The 27,109-nt window shown below is 38.1% G+C and overlaps 2 protein-coding genes across 2 annotated transcripts in view; both read right to left on the bottom strand.

Annotated features, from left to right (window-relative positions):
* cubn (cubilin (intrinsic factor-cobalamin receptor)) overlaps positions 1-8,103 on the bottom strand; it is an 84,835-nt gene extending 76,732 nt beyond the window's left edge. Inside the window, exons 1-9 of the mRNA XM_085467498.1 lie at positions 7,991-8,103; positions 7,644-7,773; positions 4,935-5,030; positions 4,682-4,720; positions 4,478-4,579; positions 3,855-3,958; positions 2,973-3,099; positions 2,579-2,747; positions 1,156-1,287 (exon numbers count right to left, since the gene is read on the bottom strand). Of these exons, the coding sequence (XP_085323624.1) occupies positions 1,156-1,287; positions 2,579-2,747; positions 2,973-3,099; positions 3,855-3,958; positions 4,478-4,579; positions 4,682-4,720; positions 4,935-5,030; positions 7,644-7,773; positions 7,991-8,103 (1,012 nt within the window). The remainder of the gene's footprint in view (positions 1-1,155; positions 1,288-2,578; positions 2,748-2,972; positions 3,100-3,854; positions 3,959-4,477; positions 4,580-4,681; positions 4,721-4,934; positions 5,031-7,643; positions 7,774-7,990) is intronic.
* Positions 8,104-10,352: 2,249 nt separating this feature from the next.
* Positions 10,353-26,590, bottom strand: trdmt1 (tRNA aspartic acid methyltransferase 1). Its single transcript, XM_085467499.1, has 11 exons — positions 26,471-26,590; positions 23,441-23,550; positions 23,285-23,361; positions 21,981-22,052; positions 21,020-21,085; positions 19,492-19,561; positions 19,306-19,389; positions 17,444-17,760; positions 16,142-16,199; positions 13,875-14,004; positions 10,353-10,707 (listed from the first exon to the last, which is right to left on the bottom strand). The coding sequence occupies exons 1-11, from the start codon at positions 26,532-26,534 to the stop codon at positions 10,607-10,609; spliced, it is 1,149 nt and encodes a 382-aa protein (XP_085323625.1). The 5' UTR covers positions 26,535-26,590; the 3' UTR covers positions 10,353-10,606.
* Between the last annotated feature and the right edge of the window lie 519 nt (positions 26,591-27,109).

Below are 27,109 nucleotides of genomic sequence, written 5' to 3' on the forward strand. Positions count from 1 at the left end.
TGTATTTATACACAAGCACTCATATATAGTCAAATAATTTAAAAAAATGTTCATTTACCTGTTACTACCACACACCAAGTCCAATCGTTGGTACTTCCTGGCTTGTGTAGCCACTAGGTAACAAAAGCTCAACACTGCCCCTAGCATCCTGGAGCACTTCTGTTGTGTTTTGTACGTGTTTTGGGGTTTGTACTGCTTTGTCTCTAGCGGCCACCATAAATATACTTTTATTTATTCACTCCACATAAAATGTAATAAGTAAATAGAGCGCTTTGAGTACTCCGTGAGAGTAGAAAAGCGCTATATAAGAATCAGTCCATTTAAATCATATAATACAAAATCAACTATTTACATTTCAACTTTTAACTATTTAAATTTTCAGCTTTTTCCTTTTAAACAAATTTAAAGTGAAACAGCACAAAACACTGCAAACCACAACACAATTAAATATAAATAAAAATATGAAAACAAAAAGAACATGCATATTCTCTGTCATATGGACCTGCATGAATAAACTTTCTGAATCCTTTATCATTCGCAACTGAAAATAGTTGTGGATGATTACTATACCTTTCTAATGTGACGTTGTTGTCCCTGGCTCTCTTTCTCTCTCTTTCCCTCCACTCTGTTCCTGTGCTACTGTGAGTGTAATTAACTCCCCCCTCTTCCCAGCGCAAAGCACAAGGCTCGCACGCGGAGTGAAGCGGGGAAGAAAGTGCGAGAGAGAGAGAGAAAGCAAAAAAACAACCCACGGCTGCCAATAAGGAGCCTGCTGGCGTCGTTTACTTCAAAGAGTCGGCTCTAAGAGCCATTTCGTTCGCGACCGACACATCACTAGTTTAAATATCCAGAGTTCCATTGCACTTTGCATTAAAAATGAAACTAAATTAGTTTTTTCTACACCACATATCTTGTAAATGTTTCTCTCACAGCTACAGTATTGTGTACTTTGTGCTATGGTATGTTATGTAGTATCTTGGACCAGGTGGTGTCAGGCTATGTGGTGATTCAAAATGTTTTATTGAAAAGCGCAGCTTTTTACTTGGGTTAAGTACACCAGCAATTTCAGGGATTAAGTGGAGCCAAGCCGTAGAAGCTATAGGTAATCTTCCTGCACATATGCGTGACATTCAGTATTGTTCTCTGCTGAGTTACCTGGAGGACAGGGACCGCAGTGAAAAGAGCCCATGGTGTTCAAGCACTGAACCATTGGAGTAGTGGAGCAGCCGCCATTATTGGTCAAACATTCATCCACATCCTGACAGCTATAACCATTTCCTTGCCAGCCTAACCATGTCAGAGAAAATGAGAGGAAAAATCTTAAATCTATTTATATGCACAAATCTCAACAACTCATTAGCAAACTGGGATAGCACAAGATGCAAAATGCTATTTAACTTTACAAGTTTTAAAACAAATCTTGGAACATCATTTCTAATTACTCGTAAAAATCTCATAAAAAATACATTTTACTGATAATAGCACATAATAAACATATTAAATGTTTAACTGAGACATTTTACTACTTCATGAAAAATATTAACCAAGTCTGAATTTAATGGCACATAACTCATAAAAGTTGGGATGTCATATGACTGTGTACAGGCAGAGTTTCTCAGAAGTAAAGCTGGGCAGAGGCACACCACTCTGCCAAAAAACAAAACAAAACTGTGTCTATGAATTGTGCAAAATTTTCAGATTGCTCTTGAACTGAAATTTGTGAAGATTTTGAACATCTCATCATCTACATTACATGTTATCATCAAAATATTTCTGGAAAAATCTCTTTGTGCAAGGGACAGAGCTAAAAAGGTTCTTCAGGGAATCACGTTTTACTGCATTAAAAACAGGCGTGAGTCTGTCACAGGAATCACTGTATGAGATTGGGAACACTTTCAGAAACAAATGTCTGTGAACACAGTTTGCTGTGTCATCCATAGATGCAGGTTAAAGCTCTGTTATGCAAAAAAAGAAATCCTGTAATGCAGTCGTCTTCTCTGAGTCAAAGCTCATTTGCAATGGACTTGGCTAAAGTAGAAAACTGTTCTGTTGTGCTAAATCAAACAATACATCAAAACAAACAAAAAATCCAACAAAGAAGATCTAGGCCTCTTGACAGGTAGAATCACAAACCAGAGAACAGTCCAGTATCTGCTATTCCCATTTTCCATTAGTTTATGAACTGTTGTTAAAATACAGTGGAATGCTGCACAGTGGTAAAAATGTTTCAACTTTTTGATACGTGTTGCTGCCATCAAATTACATATTTTTGCATGAAATAGTAAAATGTCTTCATTTCATCCATTCATCCATTTCTGATATAGGATTGTAATAACCTGACAAGTGTCAACTGTAAATAAACCATAGTAAGTGACAACAACAACAAAAAAACATCAAATGGCTTAATTAGTGCTTAACACTTGTGTGGTATAAAGCTATCACTGCAAAGAATAGTATTAAAAGCTAAAGCTCTGAACAAAGAGTTACACTAATTGTTTTAGCATCAATTGTCTCTCCTGTCTCCAAATGCTCATTTAGAACTGGCTATACTATGGCTTGTTATGTTATTAAGCACTACCAGAGGGACAGGCTCCACAATAGAAGGATCCCTGGGTGTTGTAGCAAGGAACAGCTGGGTTGGTTGAACAAGGCTTGTTGGGAAGGTTACATTCATCAACATCAGCCACACACGCTGGGTTCCCAGCTGGAGCTTCCCACCCACTCTCACAAATGCACTGGTATTTAGGCTGTTAATTAGCAAAAGTCAGTGAGAACACTTAACAACAACAGATTGATTGATTGATAGATAGATAGATAGATAGATAGATAGATAGATAGATAGATAGATAGATAGATAGATAGATAGATAGATAGATAGATAGATAGATAGATAGATAGATAGATAGATAGATAGATAGATAGATAGATAGATAGATAGATAGATAGATATCTTAGGGTAAGCGAGTAGTTACCTGTCCAGCTATGACTCGATCTGCATCAATGCATAAGCCATGTACACACAAGTCACTGCCTGCGTTCCTGCAGTCATCGTAACGCATCATACAGAGAGTCCCATGCCATTCTGGAGGACAGCTGCAACTGCATACAAAGAGGAGCATGATCATATGGGGTATGTGTTCTCCTGACTGGGCATCAGGCTAAAACCTGAATGGTCAGATTCCACAAAACTGATCAGAAATGCTTACAGTGCAAAAGAATGACAACCCAAAATGCACTGAAAAAGCAATCCAAGACCTTTTCAAGGGAAATGGCCAAGTGAGTCACTTGATCGCTACCCAGTACAGCATGCTGTTAAGTTATCGAAGACAAGCAGTGACTGAAGGTGGCTGCTGTAAAGGCCTGGCAGAGCATCAGAAACAACTTTTGTTGATGTTCATGGGTTCTAGACTTTAGTCTCTGGATTTTCATTCAAGTGTTAAAAAAATCGTAATTATTTCATTCCAAATTCACTGTCAAGGTGTACAGAGGTAGAATTACAAAAACTTTCTTTGTCCACTGTTTGTAAAGCTAGCTGTGTGTTACAAGCTAAGGACACACTATACTGGACCTCTGCTGTCTAATCTTACATATACACAATACTAATACAAAGTGGGTACCATGAGTGCATCTGGCATTCATACTTTACACTGCTTGATAAATACACATTACTTTGTTTTCTTATTGAATCATAATGGCATCAAGGTTTCTTTAAAAAATGGAAATCCTTCAGGATGTGGAGGAGAAAGTCTTATGGATCAAAAGATAGATAAGAAAAGACACGAGGTGACATAAGCCAGCATAATGTAAAGCACTCATAGAATTAGTAAGTAAAAAGAGCAAGGCATAAGACTTACGTGAATGATCCAGCAGTGTTAACACAGGTTGCCCCATTCTGACAGCCTTGTGACGTTCCTGAATAGACCTGACATTCATTTACATCTGTTGCACAGTTAGGACCCTAACACACAGACACACAAACACATACAGAGAGAGAGAGAGACAAGAGAAAACATGGGTTTATCAAAATATAATGCAGGAAAACAAGGACCCAACGAAAAGGAACGCAGTAAAGTCTTATACTAAAACAGTACTGGGATTAAAAGTTCGAGGTTTCTGGGTATTATTTTATTTAGTAATATCACACCCACGTATTAATCCATCCATTCTCTTCTGCACATCCATATCAGGGTTGCAGACAGACAGCCATTCACCCTTCACATTCACACCTAAGAGCAATTTAGAATAATCACTTAACCTAACCCCACTTACTGCATGTCATTGGAGCGTGCAGGCATGCAGACACAGGGAGAACATGCAAACTTTACACAGAAAGGTCCATCCACACAGTGGACTCGAACCAGGGACTTTTTTTGCTGCGAGGCAACAGTCCTAACCGCCGACTTTGGTAAATGTCTACAATCCATAAATAACAACCTGTAAAAGTTATGAAGAATATGAAGAACAATACTGAACTCACCCCCCAGTTGCCGGGACATATACAGTGATATGAGTTTAATAAGTTGAGACATGTTCCTCCATTCTGACAGGGATTACTGCTGCAAGACACCCTCTGCACTGTCTGCAAGGGGAAACAAGGGAAGACATGATATCTTAGGTATGGTAAACAGATTAAGCCATGACCATCAACTTCAATAGAAGTTCTTGACTTTTTCTGACTCACCTCTTCAAGTGTGACCACTTTATTCTCAAGTGTTGAAACCTGACAAGAAAGAAAAGAGGCAGTGTAAATATGTTTGATGACAATGGCTACATTTTTCATTATAAGCACTTCACTTTACTGAATCAAAATTATTCATGGGTTAGGGTAAAATAAAAGGAATGAAGTGAGCATAAGTAACACGACCAGTAGTAAATAAGTTAATGGCAATATTAAAAATGATTTTATTTACCACCAGGAACTATCTTTGTCCTACCTTGGTATCAAGCTGGTTTAGCTTGTTGGTGATATCAGGAGGGACGGCTCCTCCGTGAGATTTAATGTCGTCAATGTCATCTTTGTTGGTTTTAATCTGCATTTAGAAAGTCCATAACAGACGGTTCAGTGTTAAAAAGCTTTAAAGGAGGGGTCTAAAACATGATTTGATTCTTTTTAGTCATATTGCATTTGTGATTAAATTTATCAGATAAGAATAAAGTAAATGGGGTAAAAAAGAAACTATTCATATGTTTGCATTTTTAGATTAGCTTAATAAACTAAATATATTTTAGATTTTTAAATATTTTTGGTCTCCATTCACCTGGCTGCCATTCAAATAAAAAGTTAACTTAAGAATTTACTTCCCATCATCATCACTATCCTGAAAATTATTTAAAAAAGGCTAAAGCTTTTATTTATGCAATAAAAGATTTCACCATCCACCTAATGTACGGTCATATGAAAAAAATACTGCATGAACATTTGTTGCAAACGTTTACAATAATCATGTGTGTTTGTGTTTTTAGCCTTTTAAGGCCTACTCTGGACTTATACTTGAGTATATTTCAGATCTTCTGTGGCCTGTCATAATGTCAGGTCCTTAGCCAAGGCTCTTTTAATTATTTTATACATGCATTTAATTTGCCTGTTTTTGAATTTATGCTGCTAGTCCCCTTTTGCCTTTATCGTTTCTCAAATGTTTTCGGGCTGCTTGTTTTCTACCTTGTCTTGTAAAGCACTTTGCAAATTTGTCTGTTGTTGTTTGTTGTTGTTTAGAAAAAGCTTTTACCAATTTAACTATATTATAGGGTTATTACACCTGTTTTTAGGTTTTACTTCCATATTTATTTTTATCAACTATAAAATCCTTGGGAGTAACAAAGGCTTGACATGCAGTCATGCTGCAGTTGACATGCAAATGTGTGAAAGTACTCTCCAGGAAGCAACATCATCTAATTATCAGAACATGTTTATTACTTTGAAAGAAGTTGTAATGGTGGTATGTTGGAGCAGCAGTTTATCGGCAGCTGAGAGGAAGAGGTTGGATAAACTCATCAGGAAGGCCAGCTCTGTTCTGGGATGCACCCTGGACCCAGTACAGGTGGTGTGAGACAGAAGGACTCTGGCCAAAATAACATCTCTGATGGACAGAGTCTCCCACCCCATGCATGTAAATGTTGCTGAACTGCAGAGCTCCTTCAGTGACAGACTGCTGCATCCTCGATGCATGAAGGAGCGTTTCCACAGGTCCTTCCTCCCTGAGGCTGTCAGACTGTACAATCACAACTGCTCCCAACAAACACAGATGTTTACATCAATGCTATAACTGCAATAAGTTAATTAACCGATTTGCACTACAACCTGGTTTGCCTCTTACCTGTAGTTATTTTTTATTTCATTTAATAACTGTACAGTACTCTGTTTATAGTAACCATTGTCCTTAATGTAAATATGTAAGAAAAATTGTGTATGTTTCTGTTCCGTGTCCTGTGTACTGTTTGTTTGTATATGTGTCTTTTTGGCTGCTGTTACAACCAAATTTCCCCTTGTGGGACAATTAAAGGATTATTCTATTCTATTCTATTCTATTCTATTCTATTCTAATAATAATATGTGTCAACACATTAATATGATTGCCAAAAATGTATGAAATTTGATTACCATTTGATATTTTTAGGCTCACATAAACATGTCTTCATTTTACACACAAACTGAAAGGGGAGAATTATAAATCATAGTATTTGAGTATTAGTTTTCCAGGTATAGATAGGGTTCCTCCTGCAATCCTGATAAGGATAAGCATGGAGATTATAGCTGTGTGTCTGTCAGACTGTCTGTGTTTATTTATGTCATATATAAAATGATGAAGTGAAATAAATTGAAAATAAACAACGACATCTAGCCCACCTTCTGCCCAAGAACCAAACATATCTGCACCCTAATTACAGTAGTCATAATACAGCATCTTAATTTAGAAATCTTTGAGCTATAACTCAAAAATGTTCCTCCCCAAACATAAACAAAAAAAACATTCATTTTATCTATATTAGCCTTAGCACCTACTCATAAAACTATTCATCATAAAAATGTTGAAAAATTTAATGCCGTACTGACTCAAATGTATCTAGCCCTGAGCTTTGGTCTTGCTTTGTTGGCTTCCTAACTTGTTAATGATTCACAGTGTCATATGATGAGCAGCAGTGTTTGGTCATTAAAAGGTGATGAGATATAATTACATACTTCCAAAAGTCAGAGAGAATTTATTGGGCTGAGAAATCAGAAAAATTGCTTTATTGTTCCAGTACGAGTGGCAGTACAAACATTTGTTTTAACTACTAGATTGAAACAAAAGAACCAAAGTAATTAGTGACTGGATAAGACAGTGAACTGTTATCTGTGTGGGAGCATACGTGTCTGCTAGGAATGGAAAAAATTACATATTATAAACATTATTAATTTTAATTAAGTAATTTGTTATTTTTTATTCACTTTGTTAGGATGCCATTCACTAATAATGTGACATGACCTTTGCTTCTGTTTTTGAGGCTGTCCCTGGGTGTTTCAAAATGTGGATGTTATATACCATAACCATCACAATCGTTGTGCCTTAAGTCACTTACTATCATTGAAATGACCATCGCACGGAGGCAGTGATCTTGTAAAATAACAAAAGAAGAATATTTGCTGCTGGTAAAAGAAAGCTTACTTGACTCAAAAGTTGGGTGAGGTCTTCATTTCCCACTTTAACCCGGCCTGACGCTGAGGTCTGGAAACGGATTTCTTTATTGTCACCAGTTGTGAAGACAAGGTGACCATTATCTGACACCATGGAAGGCCTAAAGATTCAAATGTCCAAAATTCCATTTCATATTTAGGTGGGTAAAGGCGATGGTTAAAAAAATGGGGTCGACTTATACTATTACAAATACATTTATTCTCTTAGAATCAAAGCTTAAGACAAATGTGATCATATGCATAACATGGCATCTTAATGACATGAAATATTCAAAGAAAAGCGTAAAAAAAAAAATTTTTTTATAAACACCAACTCACTGGTCATTGCTAATCTTCCTTTGGCTTCCTTGTTGTGCTGGGTCATTCAGGTCTCCTTGCAATCCCACCAGAAGGAATACAAGTGCGTAGTATAGCCGCAGTGTCCCTGCCATGGAAAATGGATGTGATGCATGGACACCCTCAGCAACTCTACTGGGGTTTTACATGCTGCCACACTCTAATGCTCACTGCCAAGACTTTGACCTGACAGTACAGCCATAAAGTACATCTCAATTTGCCCCAAATGGTTAACTATAGTTTATTTATTGTGGTTTATTATGGTTTAACTATGGTTTATTGTTAAAAAGAATGTCACTCACATGATTTTAAGAAATAAGTAACCCATTTCAGGTGACATTATGTGCATAGCGTAAATTTGCAGATCTCAGACATGGTTAACGTTAAACAAAGACTGTTTTCATACAAGATTGGGTGTAAGAGTTGTTTTTTTTTAATGTGTGCATTTTTTCCAACATTGTTAAGGGGGGGGGGGGAGGAGAGATTTCTGGTAACTTACTGGACAAAATATCGAAGGCTGCATTCTGGGTACCTGCAAATCAACAAATCATTGAGTAATTGTGATAGATGGCTGCTCAAAACAGTTAATTGCATATGAAAAGCCTCCTTTACATTTTGAAAGGCTCATCTGTGATTCATGATAGCTTTCCAATACTGTAACAATAGTAGTACAACGCAAAACATGATGAGCCAATATTGGTAGTTACATAAAAGATAACTCACATGAGTGTGACATGAGTGACTAAAACATTTGGACAGCTTCAACTTTGTGCACTCATTCCTTCCTCTATCTATCCATCCATCTAATATTTCCAAAAAATATTCTGTTGTTCTTGTTGTTGTGGGTGCAGGAACTTTAAAGTGATTAATATTTCTGCTGTATATGTTAAAAAATTTTGCTCATTTGAAGTAATTTATATTGTCCAGCATCATATTCTGTAGAGCAAATGTTTGTAGTGGCTTTCCTGAGAGAACCACATCTATGAAAAAGTCAGCAATTAAAAGGCTTGAGCGGTGAGTGACATAATTAACCGTCACTCTCTAATGAAAAGCTGGTTAAACATATTAGATGCTGCTGAGATTGCACCTGTTCAACTTGCCTGATTTATTAGAACAGACATAGTGAGAGCTACTGCCTCAGCTCTTCCTTCAGTTTACCTGCGCAAACCACTAGAAAAAAAGCTACTGGCCTGTCAGCTTGCTCGACTCCGATCATTGCTAAGGACACACGGCATTAAAGGGATAGCTACAGACTCCAACGAGATTGAATCCGCCGACTGCGGCCACAAGATGGCGGTAATGTAACGTCCAGATGTTATTTGGCAAGGGAGGCGCTTCATGACAGGGCTGTCGGAGACTGAAGGAGAATTACTTTTGTATGTTTTAGTTGATGTGCATTTTTAGATTTGACTGTCCTAAGAGAATGTCGGTGCTTCAGATCATCTAAGCCATAGGTGTCAAACTCTGGCCCGCGGGGCAAATTTGGCCCGCAGCCTAATTACATTTGGCCCACGAAGCCATACCAAATTATTATTAGAGCTGGCCTACTGGTATTATACAGCTAATATATATATTGTTTAGTATTAAGCTTTGCTTGTTCCATATTCAGTTTTTCAGCAAAACGTGTTTGAGTCCATAAGAAAAGATTCATTCTTATATCTGGAGGAATAAATATATTTCAATAAATATTAACGTCAGCCCGCGACTTTGTTCCAGTTTTGAATTTTGGCCCACTGTGCATTTGAGTTTGACACCCCTGATCTAAGCCTTTTTTTGTTTCAAGTTTGATGATTATGGCTTACAGCTAAAGCAAAAATCTGAAAACCAGTCCAAAAAAAGGACAACATAGAAATGTCTGCTGTGAATTGAATTGACTTTGGACTCGCACAAAGAACCGCCAACAACACCAACAGATGACAATGCACCCCATCAGCACAGAAATGTATATACACTTCTGTTTGTCGTGCTGTCCTGTTTGGCAGGAAGCTGTGCGCTAGGATCAGTGTGTATGAAGCTCAGCTAGCAGGGTGCCAATGAGATCAATGAGAAATGTAAACTACGTTTAGGTTATAAACGTAAAACTATTCCAAGTTTACATTTCTTTGAGCAACCAAATTTCACTAATACTACTTACTGATACACAGAAATGACAGAAGTATACTGTATGGGGAAAAAGAAAGGCAAAAAGTAATTAAAGTTTAAACCGTATATATAATAAACTAAGTAAACCAAATGCATAAATTTATATACTATAGAAATGTAACAATATTCACAAAAATAACAATATTGTTAAATAAATGAATAGTTGAATAACTCTAGAGTAAATACTGTACAAAATGTGCTCTACAGTTTTTAGACTTATTTTTATTAGAAAATATATTGTGATGAGAAAAAAAATCACACTGAAACAGAAGATATACACACATGTGAGAGGCATTCATTTTAAATTGGCTAATGGTGATCACAAAAACTGTTTTTGTGTTTTAGAAATATTAAAAGAATGACCATTCATACAAAATCTCAACTATACATTCAGCTATACAGGGGCATTGTAATATAATCCAAACATGTACAACAATGGTGTCTTCCCCAGAAGTGCTAGGAGACCAACAGCTGCAGAAGTTTTGCCACCACAACAACATTGAGGCTGTTTCCCAGTAGTCTATACTGCTGAATGGTAGGGATCTTCTCTGGAAAGACTGCAAACAAAACAGAAAAAAGTGATAAAGAAAATATATAAACACTGGGCCACGTTATTATTCATGGCTAAAAAAAGAAGAAACAGATAAAAAATAAACCACATGTTACTGTCTAGCCTAGAATCGTTTGTGAATCGCTTTGTGTATGTGCCGACGGACCTGTATTTAAAAAAATAATTAAACAACAAGCAAATACGAATACAATCCACTTCATGTTTCAGCAAAATAACATATGAATTACAAGTCTGTGTCTAACCATTGCAGCACATTTCTGTATGTATGGGCCCAAACAATAACATTGTTTCATAGTTCAATTATGTTGTGTGGAACTAATCCTACAAGTGTATGTCAGGTTAAGCATATGATGCTTAATACATGTTTAATAATTCGATGTAACAAAAGGCTTCTTAACTTGTACAGAAAAGTAAGATGTTAGATGTAAATTATGTTTTACACTTGAAAACAGAGTCTGTTGTTAAACGAATGATAATTCTGCAAAAGACACCATCTACGATGTATTCTTCCTAACAGCAGTAGTACCATGATAGGTGGCAAAAATATAAAGCCACAATACATGTATTGTGTATATAATTATATTTCTGACTTAACATTGTTTGATATTCTACATTAGAAGGAGAATAAAAATATATTAAGATACAGTGAGAGAAATCTGCTGATCCCCTGCTGTATTTGAAGTTTGTTTGCTTACAAAGAAATGAGCAGTCTCTAACTTTAATGGTAGTTTCATTTTAATCGAGAGAGACAGACCAGCATGTGTATGTATATAAACCACACCTGTCTACTGAATCAGTTTCTTCCATTTCAATCTCTCCACCATTATGTGCAAGAACAAACAGTTGTCAAAGAACACCGGGGACAAGATTGTAGACCTGCACAAAGCTTGAATGGCATCTGAGAAGATGAAAATTGATTTTACTGCAATTACATGGAAATGAAAGTTACATAAAAAGACCATCAGTTGCTCTCAGTCTGGAGTTCCAATCAATATTTTGGCCCATGGGACGAGGATGATCATGAAGTATGTGGCTGAACTACAGAGAAGGAGCTTGTTAATGATCTGAAGGCAATTAGGACCACAGTCCCCAAGAACACCACTGGTAACCCACTATGCCGTAATGGACCGAAATCTTGCAGCGCCTGCAAGGTCCCCCTGCTTAAGAAGGCAAATGTACAAGCCCGCTTGCTAACATCTAAATTATTCAGAGAAGGCTTGGGAGAAACTGCTATGGTCAGCTGAAACCTAAAGGCTCTGGCATCATCTTGAGTGTTTGGAGGAAGAGAAATGATGAACACCATCACCAAACTCAAGCGCAGACGTGTGAACGTTATGGTTTCGGGCTGTTTTTTTCTAAGTGTACAGGATGCCTTTGCTGCTCTGAAAGCCAATGGACGGGGTCGAGAACCAGCTTCTGTCAGTCAGAACACTGAAGATGGGTCATGGGTGGGTCTTCCAGCACGACAATCACCCAAAATATACTGCCAAGGTAACAAAGAAGTGGTGAAAGAAGAACCACATTAAGGAGTGGCCTAGCCAGTTTCCAGACCTCAAGCCTATAGGAAATCTGTGTAGGGAGCTTAAGCTTTGAGATGCCAAGCTAGAGCCAAGAAACCTAAAAGATTTAGAGAGTTTCTGTAAAGATGATTGGATCAAAATCCCTCTTCCAACTACAAGAAACATCTCATCTCTGTACTTGCCAACAAGGGTTTCTCCACAAAATACTAAGTCATGTCATTCTTGAGAATTAAATGCTTATTTTATAGGGGTGCAACGATACACAAAATTCATGGTTCGGTTCGGTACTTTGGTGTCACGGTTCGATATTTTTTCGATACAAAAAAAATGTTCATGCTTTTTTAATTTGTCATTTATTAAAATTATAAATATATATTTTAACTCAAACGTACAGTTTTTAAATGTAATGTTGCTGAAACAACAAAGTAATAAAAATAATAAATCTATCTGATCGAGAAATCACTCATCTTTGGAAAAGAGAGTTTATTACAGAGAAATGGCTCTTTCCAAAATAAAAGCTATACTATACGCTTCTTCTGGGCTATATTCTCAGCAGCATATTAAACATATCAGGTCCCCATAAGGAGAATCATGTGCTAACGGCTGTCTAAATGACTCGGGTAAAGTTTGTAGCATGCCTGCTTGTTGTTTTTGTCTGCTTCCACTTGTCTTTGCACTAGGATGATGTCGGAGTAAATGTGCAGTCATATTCGTTGTGTTCCCACTAGTGCTGTCAGCGTTAATCTGAAATGACGTTAACCCAACAACACGGCAAATCTCCGTTAACGAGCTACCGCGGATCGCCCCGTGCGTGGGGCTGGACGGCCAACACGTTAATGAGCAAACTGCGCTAACGCACTAGTTCCCACCCATGTAATTGAGCATTGCGTGGCACATCCGACATACGTGCTTACCTTCAGGGTCACACTTCACATGAAGACCAAAATAGTTCCAAAGGCCAGATCTGAATGAGGGTGGGGGAGGTTCAATTTGCCATGTTGCAACGAGCTTAGCTTCTGTCTCGCTAGCTTGCGCTGCACTCAGTGGATCTGCGCTCAACAGTGCAGCCTAGGCGAAGTAGTCGAGCGCAGATCCACTGAGCTCTCAATAATAATAATAATGGATTGGATTTATATAGCGCTTTTCAAGGCACCCAAAGCGCTTTACAATGCCACTATTCATTCTCTCTCACATTCACACACTGGTGGAGGCAGCTACAGTTGTAGCCACAGCTGCCCTGGGGCAGACTGACAGAAGCGAGGCTGCCATATCGCGCCATCGGCCCCTCTGGCCAACACCAGTAGGCAAGTAGGGTAAAGTGTCTTGCCCAAGGACACAACGACCAGAACAGAGAGCCCAGGGATCGAACCGGCGACCTTCCGGTTACAGATGCGATTCCCAACCCCCTGAGCCACGGTCGCCCCCCCTATACAATGACAATATAACAAAATATTAAGCATTTCATGACCTTTAAATAAATAGTTTAAAAAATTAAGTACTACTGTAGACGATCACCTACAAAGAGTAACATCTATCCATCTATGAAAGTAGATTTTGATAGCGCACAATGGTCATAAGAATTCTTAAAGACGCATAGTTCCAACAATGGACAGATTTATGACCTATGACTTACTTAAATGCTGAGGGAATCCCATGAGGTTGGCTACTTCTCTGGGACTAAAATAACGAAGCTTCAGTTTTAACAGCCGCTGAAGTTTCTCCTCCTCAGAGCACTGGTCCAGACCCATAAAGACACTTTCAATCTGCACAGGACACAAAGCAAAAGCAAGCATAAGATTCTTTTCTTTCTTACACGGGAAATGCAAAAATTCTTTTTTAAAAAATAATTAAATCCATTCATACAGCTTTCTGGGAAGGATCACCACAGTGGTAAGACCGGTTTTATATTTAGCATACACAGATTTATCATGCAAATATCAGCATGGCATGGCTGCCATCGAGTATTTTTTTGGTAACTGTAAAGTAAGATGATATTCACAAAACCAATGACAGTAGCGAATCTGTTGTGCATTTTGGAGTCCTATCTAGGATGTAGCTTTATAAATTTATATGAGTTTTGCTCAATTTTGCTCATTCAAAGATAGTAAAAAGCTTCTGGGCTTAATTGCTCAAGGACTTACTCTTAAATTTTGAGTTTAAAAATAGAGTTATTAATGGAATGTGAAAAAAAACAAAACAAAAACAAAAAACATCAGATGACACTAGGGATGGGTACCGGTATCCGGTGCCATGATGGCACCAGTTCTGACATAAACGGTAGTAACCAGACCGAAAAGCAGCGCACATTTCGGTGCTTTATTTTGGTGCTTTTTTTTCCTGAGATGTGATATACTTTGAATTCTAGCCAATCATTTTACGTTTCCGAGGATAGTAGGCGGGTCTAGGTACGTCCGTTCTTTTAGAGCAGAGCTACAGATTAAAAATGCCCAAGGCGAAGCGGTCAAAGTCTGGCTGTACTTCACAGCAAAAGATGCAAACTCAGCAGCCTGCAACAAGTGCTTTAAGCTGATACTGTGATACTGTCAAAGGAGGTAACACCTCAAATCTGATGAAACACCTGGCGACGCATAGCGTTTTTTTAAAAGCCGAAAAATGCGCCGTATTTGATAGCTTGCTGCGAGACCTCACACCAAGCGCATCTACTGCGGGTGTGGTGCCTGTTATGCAACATCCCCCAAAAACACGAAGAGGAGAGTCCTGGCCCCTAGCCCTGCCAGTGTAGCAGAAATGATGAGGATGATGATGCAGCAGCCGTTCTTCTCTGCGTGAGTAGCTTAATGTTGTTCGTGTGTAATTTACGTTGAGTAGGCTAACCACGTTATTACATTAATGCATGTAAGGTGAACTAGCAAACACTGTCGTAGTTACATGCGGCTGTCTTCTTGTTTGATGGCAGATACTCCCTTCACCCTGGCTAAAAAGGCTAAAATGACCAAAGAAAAAGTGGAAAACATGAGAGGTTTTTGGACAAAGTTTGTGTTCTTCATTCTTTAAGCACCGGTACAGTTTCAAAAGTACCGGTTTGGCACCGGTATCAGATAAAACCTAAACGATACCCATCCCTAGATGACACTGAGGGTTAGAAGCCTGAAGGCAGGTAACTTTAGGTTTTACCCTGGGTTTGCTTTACTATGAAGGTGATTCAATTTATACCGAGGTATAAGGCAATTTACCCTAGAGATTAACATCTATAAAATCACTGCCTACTGACCAATCAAAAATCCAGAAAATAGCATCACTATTCCTGGAAGATTCCTTGGACCTCTGCAGGAAGAGTAGGAAAGTTCTGTCTAAAGACTATGTGTTTCCCAAATGAGAGTCGGCAATAAATATCGATTTTTAGGTGCAACTTTATTCCAAATCTGTTTTCTTTCAACAATTTGACAACTGTTTTATCGCTCTACGTGCATTAATATATGATTCTAAAACAGGACACCAACACTGTACTTGCTCAGCTCATATCCACTTTGCATATAGATTAAGCCTTTGGTTGATTTCTGAATAAAAAGTATATTGTTAGAACAGCAAACTTTTCACCAAGTTTTTCTTATTGCTGAGAACTACAGCTTCTAGAACACCAAGAATACCTGTTCAATCAATCAGATTCATTTCACTTCTTTGTAACAAACTAAAGCATTTTCCATATCTCAAGCTATGGGGCACTAAAAGTTTTAATGTTTAAGTGAATCCAGTTTAGAGTCTCAGAGCTCTAATGAGCAGTCATCAGCTTAGTAATAAATAGCCCCACTGAGTGCATTTGGCTCTAAAGTAACTAACTGTGTGCTTACTCTTTAGCTTTTCTGCAGCATTAATCTATGATTTCTCTGGAATAGGCAGCATTCACAGAGATCGTTCACTTTTACAAAAACCCAAACGTACCTTGGTTTCCATGCAACACTGCAATACTGAGCCTGTTCCCTGCACATACCGGCCATAGCTATGGAGAAACAACATGAACAAAGTTAAATAACAAAATTACTCATTTTAATTTAATTTATACACCATATAGACACTGCAACGAAAATACTTTAAAGATTTTATGCATACTGGTGGATTAACCATTGCACAAACACAAAAAATTATTTCGGTAACACACACACACACACACACACACACACACACACACACACACACAGGTTGCCTTTTTGGTCAGTTTCACTCCAGTCATTGTACCTGAACGTTTTTAAAGGCCATTAACACCAAGTTGTGAATCATGCAAGCATGAAAGAGCGCGTAACCCAAGGGATGGACGCTATGTCTACACATTACAGAAAACTTGGCAAAGAACCAGCTTTTGTATCTTTAGGCGAGTCGTTATTAGCAGTCTATACTGCAAACTGCAAATTCTGTAAAAAAAAAAAAAAGTACAAGTTTGAAAGGTAAGCTGAACACTGGCCATATCTTGGCATTGTGTTCAGTGTATTCTTAAAAAGAAATTGGACAAGTGGAAGAAAAAAGAAGTAGAGGGCCTAAAAAAGGAGATACATCGTGAACAGCAGATTCAAAAGTCATATCTACTCTTCTCTTCCTACCAACAGAATGTTAGTCTTGAGTTACGTGATAAGTTTGGAAAAATTAGGAATTTCACATTACTTTTTACGAACACGCTCTGTGTGCAATGTCCTAACTATGTTTTTCTGCCTAACTCTGTTTTTGTATGCTGTATTTCCATGTATGCTCGCACATGTTTGAATAAATTGCTGCAGCTTTCCCATTTTCCTAGAGAAATAAAAAAGAAGTGAATAGTGGCTCAAGATTTTTTCCACAATCAATTTTTTTCACACTTTGCTAAACCTGTTTACCATGGTAAATGGTAAATGGCCTGTATTTGTATTGCGCTTTACTAGTCCCTAAGGACCCCAAAGCGCTTTACACTACATTCAGTCATCCACTCATTCACACACACATTCACACACTGGTGATGGCAGCTACATTGTAGCCACGGCCGCCCTGGGGCGCACTGACAGAGGCGAGGCTGCCGGACACTGGCACCACCAGTAGGCAACGGGTGAAGTGTCTTGCACAACGACCGAGACTGACGGAGCAGGGGCTCGAACCGACAACCTTCCGATTACAAGACGAACTGCCAACTGTTGAGCCACGATCGCCCCTACTATTCATATTGTTCATTAAAAATAATGAAGGGAATGATGATAAGATGAAGAGAATTAATGAACCCACCCTTTAGTGAAGCAGACAGACCTCCTGCATGTGGGCTGAACAATGTCCAAGACTAGACCATATCGCAACAGTGTTTTAGGAGGAAGGAGATAAGGTTCCATGTTTACTTCCATTTGTGGTTCCAAGAATTCTTTGATCTGCTTAACAGACAAATTGCTGTTCTGACGAATCTTCCTCTGGGCTTCTGCTGTTGTCTCTAGCTTAAACAGGACATCAGTTCCTTCCTCTGGCTGGCTGGCACCTTGACAGGCAGGACTCAAAAATGTAGGATGCTCAGAAGAATCACTCTCAGCAAGATGTGGGAAGAAGTCTAAAATCTAAAATGAGAAACTTTCTATAAAATCTTACATACATAAATATATACAAATGAGCACTGTGGGGTCCTTAGTGGCCACTTAAAACTGCCTGAGATTACAATTCATAACCATATCTAACCATACGTTCATATAACACTTTATTCTACATAGTTTAAAAACTGTATCTACCTCACATCCATGGCCAATTTAGAATCACCAGTAACATACATATGTTTGGACTGAGAGAAAACGCTGGAGTATATGGAAGAAACCCACCCAGGCACAGGGAGAACTCCAGACAGTTGGGGAGAACCCAGCTGGAGCTCTAAACCTTGTTGATGTGCTAACCAATGCATACATAATCAAAATTATGAATCCTGCTGAGTATGCAAGGCTTTCCAAATCATATGAGCCTGTGACATTTGTTGGTGATATCATCAACTTGTCAGAAAATGTACTTTAAATCTGGGTTTTCATATTTGGTTAACAAGCGAAAGATCTCAAGATGTTTCTAGGACGAGAAACAAATCTGCTAGGGGACAGGAAAGGTTGCAAGGAAGGGCAAATAATCTGTATGTTTAAAAAATCAAATGTGCCGAGCTACCAGCTGTAATGACCCAGTGCGAATAAGGAATACGTTGAAAATTCATGTGAAAAGTGAAGTTGTTCTTGGCTATTTAAAGTATCTGTCTCATTTCAGCCTCTTTGAAACAGTGTCTAAGACTGAGGTTATATATATGAACACAGCGATTACTTAACAATAATATTTTCTTCAAGTCATTGAGTCACTGCGAATGTCCATATAGCTCTTAAGTTCTTGTGATTCTGCTGACTCCTCTGGGGACAATTTACATAACAATGCATCAACTGTACATGTGGCCCAGGCAGCACACTTCATGTGGACATCAAAGAAGACTACGGGTCTCATTATATCTGCTGTGCGGTGCTGGCAAACACGCCATACAACAAAGCTGACACCAAACTGACGTCACCTCTGCTTTTTTTTAAAAAATGGAAAAAACTATGAAGAAAAGAAAACAAAAAAAACAAGCAATTTCTTTGCTTCTAGTTTTGTCTTCTTCTGCTCCTTTATCAGTACTGATGTAGAGGTTTTGTCTGAGAAGTGACACACAATACTGCTATGCCTACTGGCCCCATAGCAGCAAACATACATGATCTGGCTGTGTGATTATTATATGACTGTGTTCTAAATGTTCTAGCAAATTGGTGGCATTTTAAAAATGACGCCATTTTGATTTTATACAAAATGCTTGATTTGCATCGCCAGCTCCGTTTGACTTTTCCTCTGGTTATATGGGAAAGTCCATATAACCATATTATCATTCGATAAGATCTGCTGCCAACGATTTCTAGTCCAGCTCTTGTGTAAATTGGCACATCAACAATTTTTACTAAGTGCTCTTTTTGAGAAAAATATTAATATTGAGGAATATTGTGCTGAATATAATTGTTACATAACAGCTGTTTGAACATATTCATATTCAAAAACCCCCCCACAAACATACAAAATAACAATTTTTTGTTACACATTGCACGATACCTCACCTTTGAAGGTGCCTGGGTGTTTAAATCTTCTGTGGAAATCTTTGCAATCAGAAAATAACGAAGTCTTGAATTTGGGATCCCAACCTGATTAATGAATATAACAGTGAAATGGGCACAAAGAAACATTTTATATTATCAGCAAACTTCAGTAATCTAATCAAGTCAGTAAGAGTTTGTCTTTCTTACACTTATGGGTGAGATCATGATTTCCTGGAAAGTATATCCACACTCCGTCAGCGTTTTCACCAAACGTGCCCTACAGAATTGAGTAAAATAGTTATGTCTTTATTGTCTTCAATTGTGTATAGTTTTCACATTTGTATAATCATTAAAGTAATTTTTAGAATTAGAGACTGTGGAGATACAGAAATTCTTTTATTGCTGCCATATAACCTGCATCATTATAATTGCATTAATAACATTCTTTACAGCATTATTCCATTTAATAATATTTCTCACAGTATTGATTTTGCATTAAAGTTGTTTATTGAAGATGTTCATATAAGGATCCTTTTATCATGTTAACTTTTATTATAATTCTAATTTCTATAGAAGTTATCAAAAAAAATGAATCTGTAATTTGCTCACTTACAAAGAAAGAATATTCTGTCGTTTTACAGTTGTTTTCTTTTAATGAAGCTTTATTTTTAAAGTTTTTAAAGTAGTTTCGGACCGATCCGACACACATCTCATGCTCAGCAGCCCAGGAGTTGACATCTTGCATGGAGCTCCAGACTGAGGATGTTTAACAATTGTTTTGCATTTCTTGCAATTCAGATTAATCGCACCAACATTGGTCACCAAGCTTCTTGCTGTTAACTTGTGACACCATTCCAGCCTGTGCAGGTATGTATAATCTTGTTCCTGACATTATATACCAGCTTTTTGTTTTTGCCCATTGTGTTGGAGTGGCTGGAATGGAAGAACAACCTACACATACGTTGAAATCAGATGTATCTGTAATTGATTGATTGATTGACTGATTGATTTTAAGCTGTGTATTGAGCACACAGCCAGTTTGTGGGAGCCAGTATTCTAACCGGCTTGTAGGGGATCAAATATTTATTTCATTCAACGACTTGCAAATCAATTTGTAACTTTCATGTTTTTTCTTAATTGTTGGTTAATATTCTCTCTCTTACACCATTAAAATCTCTGAACCATAAAAATTATTGACTGTTCTTTCTTTGTAAGTAAGCACACTTCCAAATTCAACCGACACCAATCAATCGTGTCGGCATTTTTTATGACTTTTAGATTATCAAGAAGTCATCATGATGTCTCATAAACATGATGTCAATTCAATCCCGCCCGGCCTCTTTTGATCATTTCTATAAGTATGTTTAGAGTTCAAAGAGCACAGGCTTTGTCAGAAACTGATCAAAAACAGGGTGAAAATAAATATTTCTTAACACGTCATGTTGTCTAAATAGATGAGTGCATGTCTGTGGATGTTCTTTTCATGCTGCACTTTGATTTTGGATATAAATGTGTTTGCTGAAATCAATATGGTGAAAAAACCCCACAACAACTGAAGTATGACTATATTATTATACAATTATTCTATTTACTCAATTACAATTACTAGACTACTTTTGGATTTTTTTTTTTGCAGATAGAGAAAACATGGGTAGATTTCTAGACTCCCTGCTTACTCTCCATGTTACTTGCTGAGCTTTCAGGCCTTCATGTGCTTAGTGTGCCCAGTAATTACCTGGCAGAGGAGGTCTCAAAGCCTTTCACATTCTCCAGCAGGATGAAACGTGGTAGCCTCTGCAGCCTAATAACACAATGGCACATACACGTTAGGAACAAAGCATGGGAGAGTTTGCTGAGAGAAATCAGTCTTATTGCATATCCAACCACAGCTGGCATCAAGAGACCTTGGACCATTTGCTAATCTGTGTTTGGAACTGCCATTTGATGAAATATATAAATAGTGCAGCCAACAAAATGGTCAGCCATGAACATGGACACAGAATTACATTGCTGCACAAGTTCAGTGTGATGGAAAGAGCACAATGACAGTGACTTGAGTGTGTTTTGTGAAACAGCTGGCTCCCGGTAAATGGTCATGTATTAACCGAAGCCTATAGTACTTTTGAAATGGTTAAGCTAGGCTTAATTCATGTCTGGGAAACTGGCTAATAAAGAGGTGTAGTCGGCAGCATCATGCACAAGTGCGTAACTGCCATACACTCACAAAATATCAGTGGATACTGTAAGAGCAGCCCTAAACATGCACGAGTTCAAGGCTTGAAACAATTGTGTGACAGCAATGACGGACCAACGCACTTTATTTCCAGTTGCTGCTCTCATCACACGCTTTTCAGCCACAGGCACACACAACAACAATCACCTCACGTTTAATACAGGGGAGGCTTGATGAGCTGATCGAACTCAGGTGTGTCAGCCTCCCCTGCAGCCACGCCACAAACCACGCCCCCCATAACCCGACCTAGACCGAGGAGCCAGCACAAATGTAGCACAAATGTTTGACATCAATTTGGTTGATTTTCTTAAAATTGATAGCTACCTATCTGATAATCTGAATGGCTACTACAAGCAAACAAAGTAGCTGTGTATTATGACTGTTAAGCAAAATAAAAAATTAGTGTAGTTTTTCATTTCATTTAGGTTTCCAGAAGTTGACTGAAATTTTGGATCTTTCAGACCTTGGCAGAAGATCAAGGACATAAAGGAAGCTCTTGGTTCTGGGGTCAGTAACGTCCCCTTGAAGGCCTATCCTGCGGAGAAACAAACGAAACAAGGTGGAACAAGTTTTAAGTTGCTCAACAAAAGTGTTTTTTCTAGGCTGACTATATCAAGCTGGTCCCCGTTTCAGTGTGTTACGCTGCACCTAAGACAGTTAAAGTCCTGTTAGAGAGAAACTAGTTTCTGGGTTTTACAGTGGGCATCTGCTGGTAGGGAGAAATGTGTGAAATACAACTAGTCAACCTTTATCCCCCTAAATGAAATTTAATTTTATACTCATGAACTTAGGTTAGGGGACCCGAATCTAAACTTTTGGGTTAAGCACGTTGTCTTAATTTTGAACATCATGTAGCGATAGTGACTAAAAAAAAGTCTATGCATTTGTCATTTACAGGCTGGAAGTGTAATTCCTTTTTATAGGAAGTCATCAACAGCTCTCTGAAAAATGGAAAAACTCACTAAGAACACTACAGACAAAGCCCAAATACAGCTTCAGTTTTATTTACATAGCGATAATACACAACAACAGCCTGATGATGATTATGTTCACTTGTGTTTTCTTTGTCAAATATAAGTTTGTTTGATGATCTGCCACATTTCACTGTGACAAACATGCAATGAAAACTCAAAATAAGGGAATTTGTCACCCGTTCATACAGAAATATTAATATTAAATATTTTATTATATTATCTTCACAAAGACTCATTATGGTCTGTTGTATCTGACGATTAGTGAAAAGGTTGTTTTTATTGATTTATTTATATCTACGTAATTAAGTACAGTGGAACCCCGACTTAAGAAATTCATTCGTTCCCGAGGGTCTTTTGTAAGTTGAAAATTTTCGTAAGTCGAAGCACCCATCGCGCCTTTTGAGTGAACAATAGGCTATAGGTTAATTGCTAACTGCAACAACAATACATCGTTCAAGTGGAACAGCGAAGTGCAAGTACGAAAGCCAAGAGGGTTGTCACATGATTCTGAAGGCATTGTGGGCTCAGCCAATCAGAGCCAGCGGATTTTGTTACACGGGCATTTTGCCGTAACACAGGCAGAAATTTTGCCGTTAAGTGCCTTCGTAACTTGAATTTTTCGTTAAATGGGGTATTCGTAAGTCGGGGTTCCACTGTAGTCTTAAAAATTGCCTTTTTTACGATGCAGGCTTTGCACGATAGTTTAACTCTGAATAAGAGATCATTCTCATCACGTCACCATCACGATTGCAAAATTTTGGATTTTAGTACATACAAAACACTGAAATCATACCTGGTAAAGGGTTGGCAAGGAGGACTCATCAATATCATATCAAAAGACAACTTGTTGAATTCATCTAATGTTATGCCCTAAAGTAAGAAAAGAAAAGGATTTTAAATATGATTGATAGTTTGATCAGCAATGGACCAACGCTCCATGATCACTAACCTCTATAGTCTTGTTCCAGAGGGGAGTGTCGGGGAAGTTGTGCTTGTAGACTTGATTTGCTGTGGTGTTTATGTCAATGGCAGTTACAACTTGGGCAGGTATGCCACTCTCTGCAAAATGGATAAATAATAATAGTAATAATGAGTTGCATTGTATTACTTATTTCATTTTATTTTCGGGTTTACCTAAGGCTCTAGTTTATCATTCCACAGTTTAATTTCTCACCAGATTATTAAAAAAAAATAAAATAAAAAAAAATCACACTGATGGAAAAAGTTGGGATCTTGAAGACGCTTGTTTTTTTGTTTTTTACATTCTACAGGTCAACAGATACTGCAGGCAAAAAAAGAAAGCAGGAGGGATTGCAATGACAGGTGACAACAGATGGTGTAGTCCTGGTTATGGCTGTTTACGTCCCAGATTACCAACTCAACTTAATGCCACACAGCCATGTGGTTTATTATTCCACCAGTGACAAGAAAACCAGAAACAGCAGACCCTATCACACCCCACAATCAGGCCCACTGTCTACTGGCAATCTGACTATTTAAATTATTAGGTGTTCACAGGGTGCTAAAAAGGCACAGAGTGGAATAGCAGGAGCACAATGGTGACATAATATTAGGCAGGTGAGTGTGAGAAAGAATGCATGCAAAGGTGTGTAGAGACCCATTATATTCAATGTTCAATGTGAGGTGCTCTACTGCAAAACTTTTGATTGCAAAAGCCTTTGTAACAAATGACTGATCATTAAATGAGGTGTGATCAGAAACGACTGTGACTCTGTCTGCATGGCTGACATTCTCATCAATGTCATCTCCTCCCCAAATTCCATGAAAATTTTACTTCCACTGTCTCTGGTATGGTGTGGTGGTCAGGCCATGTGGTGAGCCATACTTGTAACAGGCTGCGGATCAATTATCAGTTCAACCCTGAGTCAAACAGCTGGATGTGGTGTTGGTGACAACATTTCGACCATGAGACTTTTCTACAGAATTCAGTTCTATGTCATTCTGTTCTTCCTACGCCACACGTCAGCAACAGTGCACCCTCTGCTAGTGAGAGAGCCAAAATAGAATGGCACAGTAAACAGTCAGCAGTTTTGAGGCCGTTCACGCCTGCTAAAACCAACAACTTTTTTATGTACGTTTTTAACTTAACCACAAACTGTGGTCAACGTGAGTTAAAACAACTAAAATGCTCTGGCGATGACTCCTACCTTCTCTCAATCTGTGTTTGGCCAGAGAAACATGCTTATATAATGCAGAAGTTGGAGGGACGTTAATTTGATGTAAAATAAGTCTTTGTTACTATTAAAATGAGATAATGTGTTGCATTTAACTTGATTAGTATAATTGCATTTACCCGTCCCTGTCAGCTCCACCTTTGCTGTGAACTGGTGGAGAAAAGGAGAAAATAGGCTCAACCATAAATGACAGCAGTATGCAGCAGCCTGTTACTTTGAACTGCAAGGTTCAAATAAACACCAAAATATGTTTTTATTTATTTTGGGCCTGTTGCTTATTATTTTACTAATCAATACCAATTTAAGAAATATATTCCTGCCTGTTAAGAAGCTAGAAAAATAACAATTAAATTGAGATTAATGCTACCTTTCTCATACATGAAATATTCACCCTTTCTTCCTCACAGAGAGGTCAAATAATGGATGTCCTACAGTCCATGTCATTTGTGCTAAACATCTTTATCAGTAGAACTCTTTGACAGTTTGACCCTTGTGGACACGCAACCCTGTGGATTTCCAAAAAGGGTATGCTCTTTCTACGCTTCTGACCTAATGGGATGTGGCCAGGCTCTTCCACTGAAAGCTGCTGTTGAGTCTTTGACTTGTGGTGACCTTCATGGTGATGAGAGGACGGTTGGGTCACTTTGATACAAAAATTGATGTTTGAACTCAGCACATGTAATGCAAATATCAACTGCTAACAAATCGATTGTTTGTGACTGGCACAAAAGTGATGTATTGCATTTGTCATGTTACCTTGTCTTGTTGACACATTGCTGATCAGCTTCCTGAAGAAAGCTCAAACAGTACTGGCATAGTAAAGCACAGTACTTGACGTTCTTCAGAAAAGAAATTCTGTTAAAAGCTGACTAAACAACAGTCTCCTTTTCCTCTGCAGTTTCTGTGAGCCTTAATGAACGAACTTCTTCAGCTGATACAGGCACTGTTTTGGGGTAGCATCAGATCTTATGGAGAGCAGAACCTTGCAACAGCTGGACAGAATCTGTCCAGTGATTAAGAAACTCATTGGAAAGGCTAATAATTGATATTAAGGACTGACAAGAGTGTCTTGTCTCTGTCGATCTCTGTCTATGTGTCATATTTAATGTGCAATGTATTTGTTTATTTTGGTATGTAGACTTTAGTCAATAGGATCAATGAAGGGGTTATACATAAAATAAAGAACTGCCTATTTTGTATATATCTTTAAGATTCTGCATTATTGTACCTACATGATCAAGAAAGTTCTTTTGGCCACTTTAAATCTCTTTATAGAACAGTTAATATATGTTCTACTATATTTGTTGCAGTTCATGCAGCCCTTTTGGTCGGAGCTGTAGTAAAAACGCCTTTTGTTTAATGTCGATGGCACTTTTTAGCTGAAAAAATAAAGAGTGACTTAATCCTGTGAGAAGAATGTCGTTTGTGAAATGAGCCCTAGACAAAAAAAAATGTATATATTTCAAAGCTGACTTCTACACGTGTAACAGCATGATGTTTCCCACTGCACACTCTTCTTTACGGTAAAGGCAGTTTTCCCATCCTATCAGGATTCCGATTCACTCAGTCATCATTTTCTTACTACTTTTTTCGGCTGTCACGCCACAGCCAGCACAAGTCTTCAAGTAATACGTAAACTCAACCGAAACACGGGCCTGACTTTTGAGCGTTGCATGGCAGTAAAGGCGCTGGCATGACAGTCCAACAGTGTTTCCGGATTCATGTTGGACAGACCAGTAAAATCAAAATAAGCAAATCTTTGTATCCACCACAAATACGCTTACCCTTTAACGCATAATGCATTCCACCAATGCCACTATACAACTCGAGTACTCGTAGATTGTCCATGGCAAAATAAACTACATCGGCGTGCTGATGCGGTGCATATTTCTTCTTCGTAGTCAATAAAGGTTATCAGGCAACTAAAGAACACGGAACATTACCGCCACCTGCTGGTGTGGAATGTGGTACAGGTAGCGACAGGCCCGTTAGTTTAATTAACCTCGAGCTTCTCATATGCAAAATACAAAATATTCCTCAAAATAAATCAGAAATGACAACATGTACCAAATCCAAATCGACGTTTTCTGAAAGAGCAAATCTCTGTTAATATCCAAAACGTTTGATTGTGTTTGCTCCTATTTTCCCAGTATGAATTCACAACAGAGCACAATGTGACAATATAATATATTTTTAACCACACAGAAAGAGGAGAGGGCAGAATATTTGACCTTCTCAAAAAGCTGACAAATGAAGAAAAAAAAAAGAATCCTTCTGTCCAAGCTTTATGTATTTTCAGGTAAAAAAAAATCATACATCTACAAATCCTTGATTATAGCTCCCCTTGCATGCCTCCTTTGGCCTGTTTCCTCTGCCTTATAGCAGTGATGTCAAATTAATTTGTCCCATCTTAATAAAAAGAA

The sequence above is a fragment of the Copadichromis virginalis genome, linkage group LG9, assembly GCF_057382275.1.
Source record: "Copadichromis virginalis isolate Kocher_CV1m ecotype Utaka linkage group LG9, C_Virginalis_male_GT1.1, whole genome shotgun sequence".
In the NCBI taxonomy this organism is placed as follows: Eukaryota; Metazoa; Chordata; class Actinopteri; order Cichliformes; family Cichlidae; genus Copadichromis; species Copadichromis virginalis.

Coding starts and splice junctions, on each gene's coding strand:
- trdmt1 (XM_085467499.1), bottom strand. CDS start 26,534: ATGGACAATCTACGAGTACTCGAGTTGTATAGTGGCATTGGTGGAATG. Junction 23,551..26,470: donor AATGCATTATGCGTTAAAGG/GTAAGCGTATTT, acceptor TCCATTTTGCAG/AGAGTGGCATACCTGCCCAA. Junction 19,390..19,491: donor TCATGATCTCACCCATAAGT/GTAAGAAAGACA, acceptor TTCATTAATCAG/GTTGGGATCCCAAATTCAAG.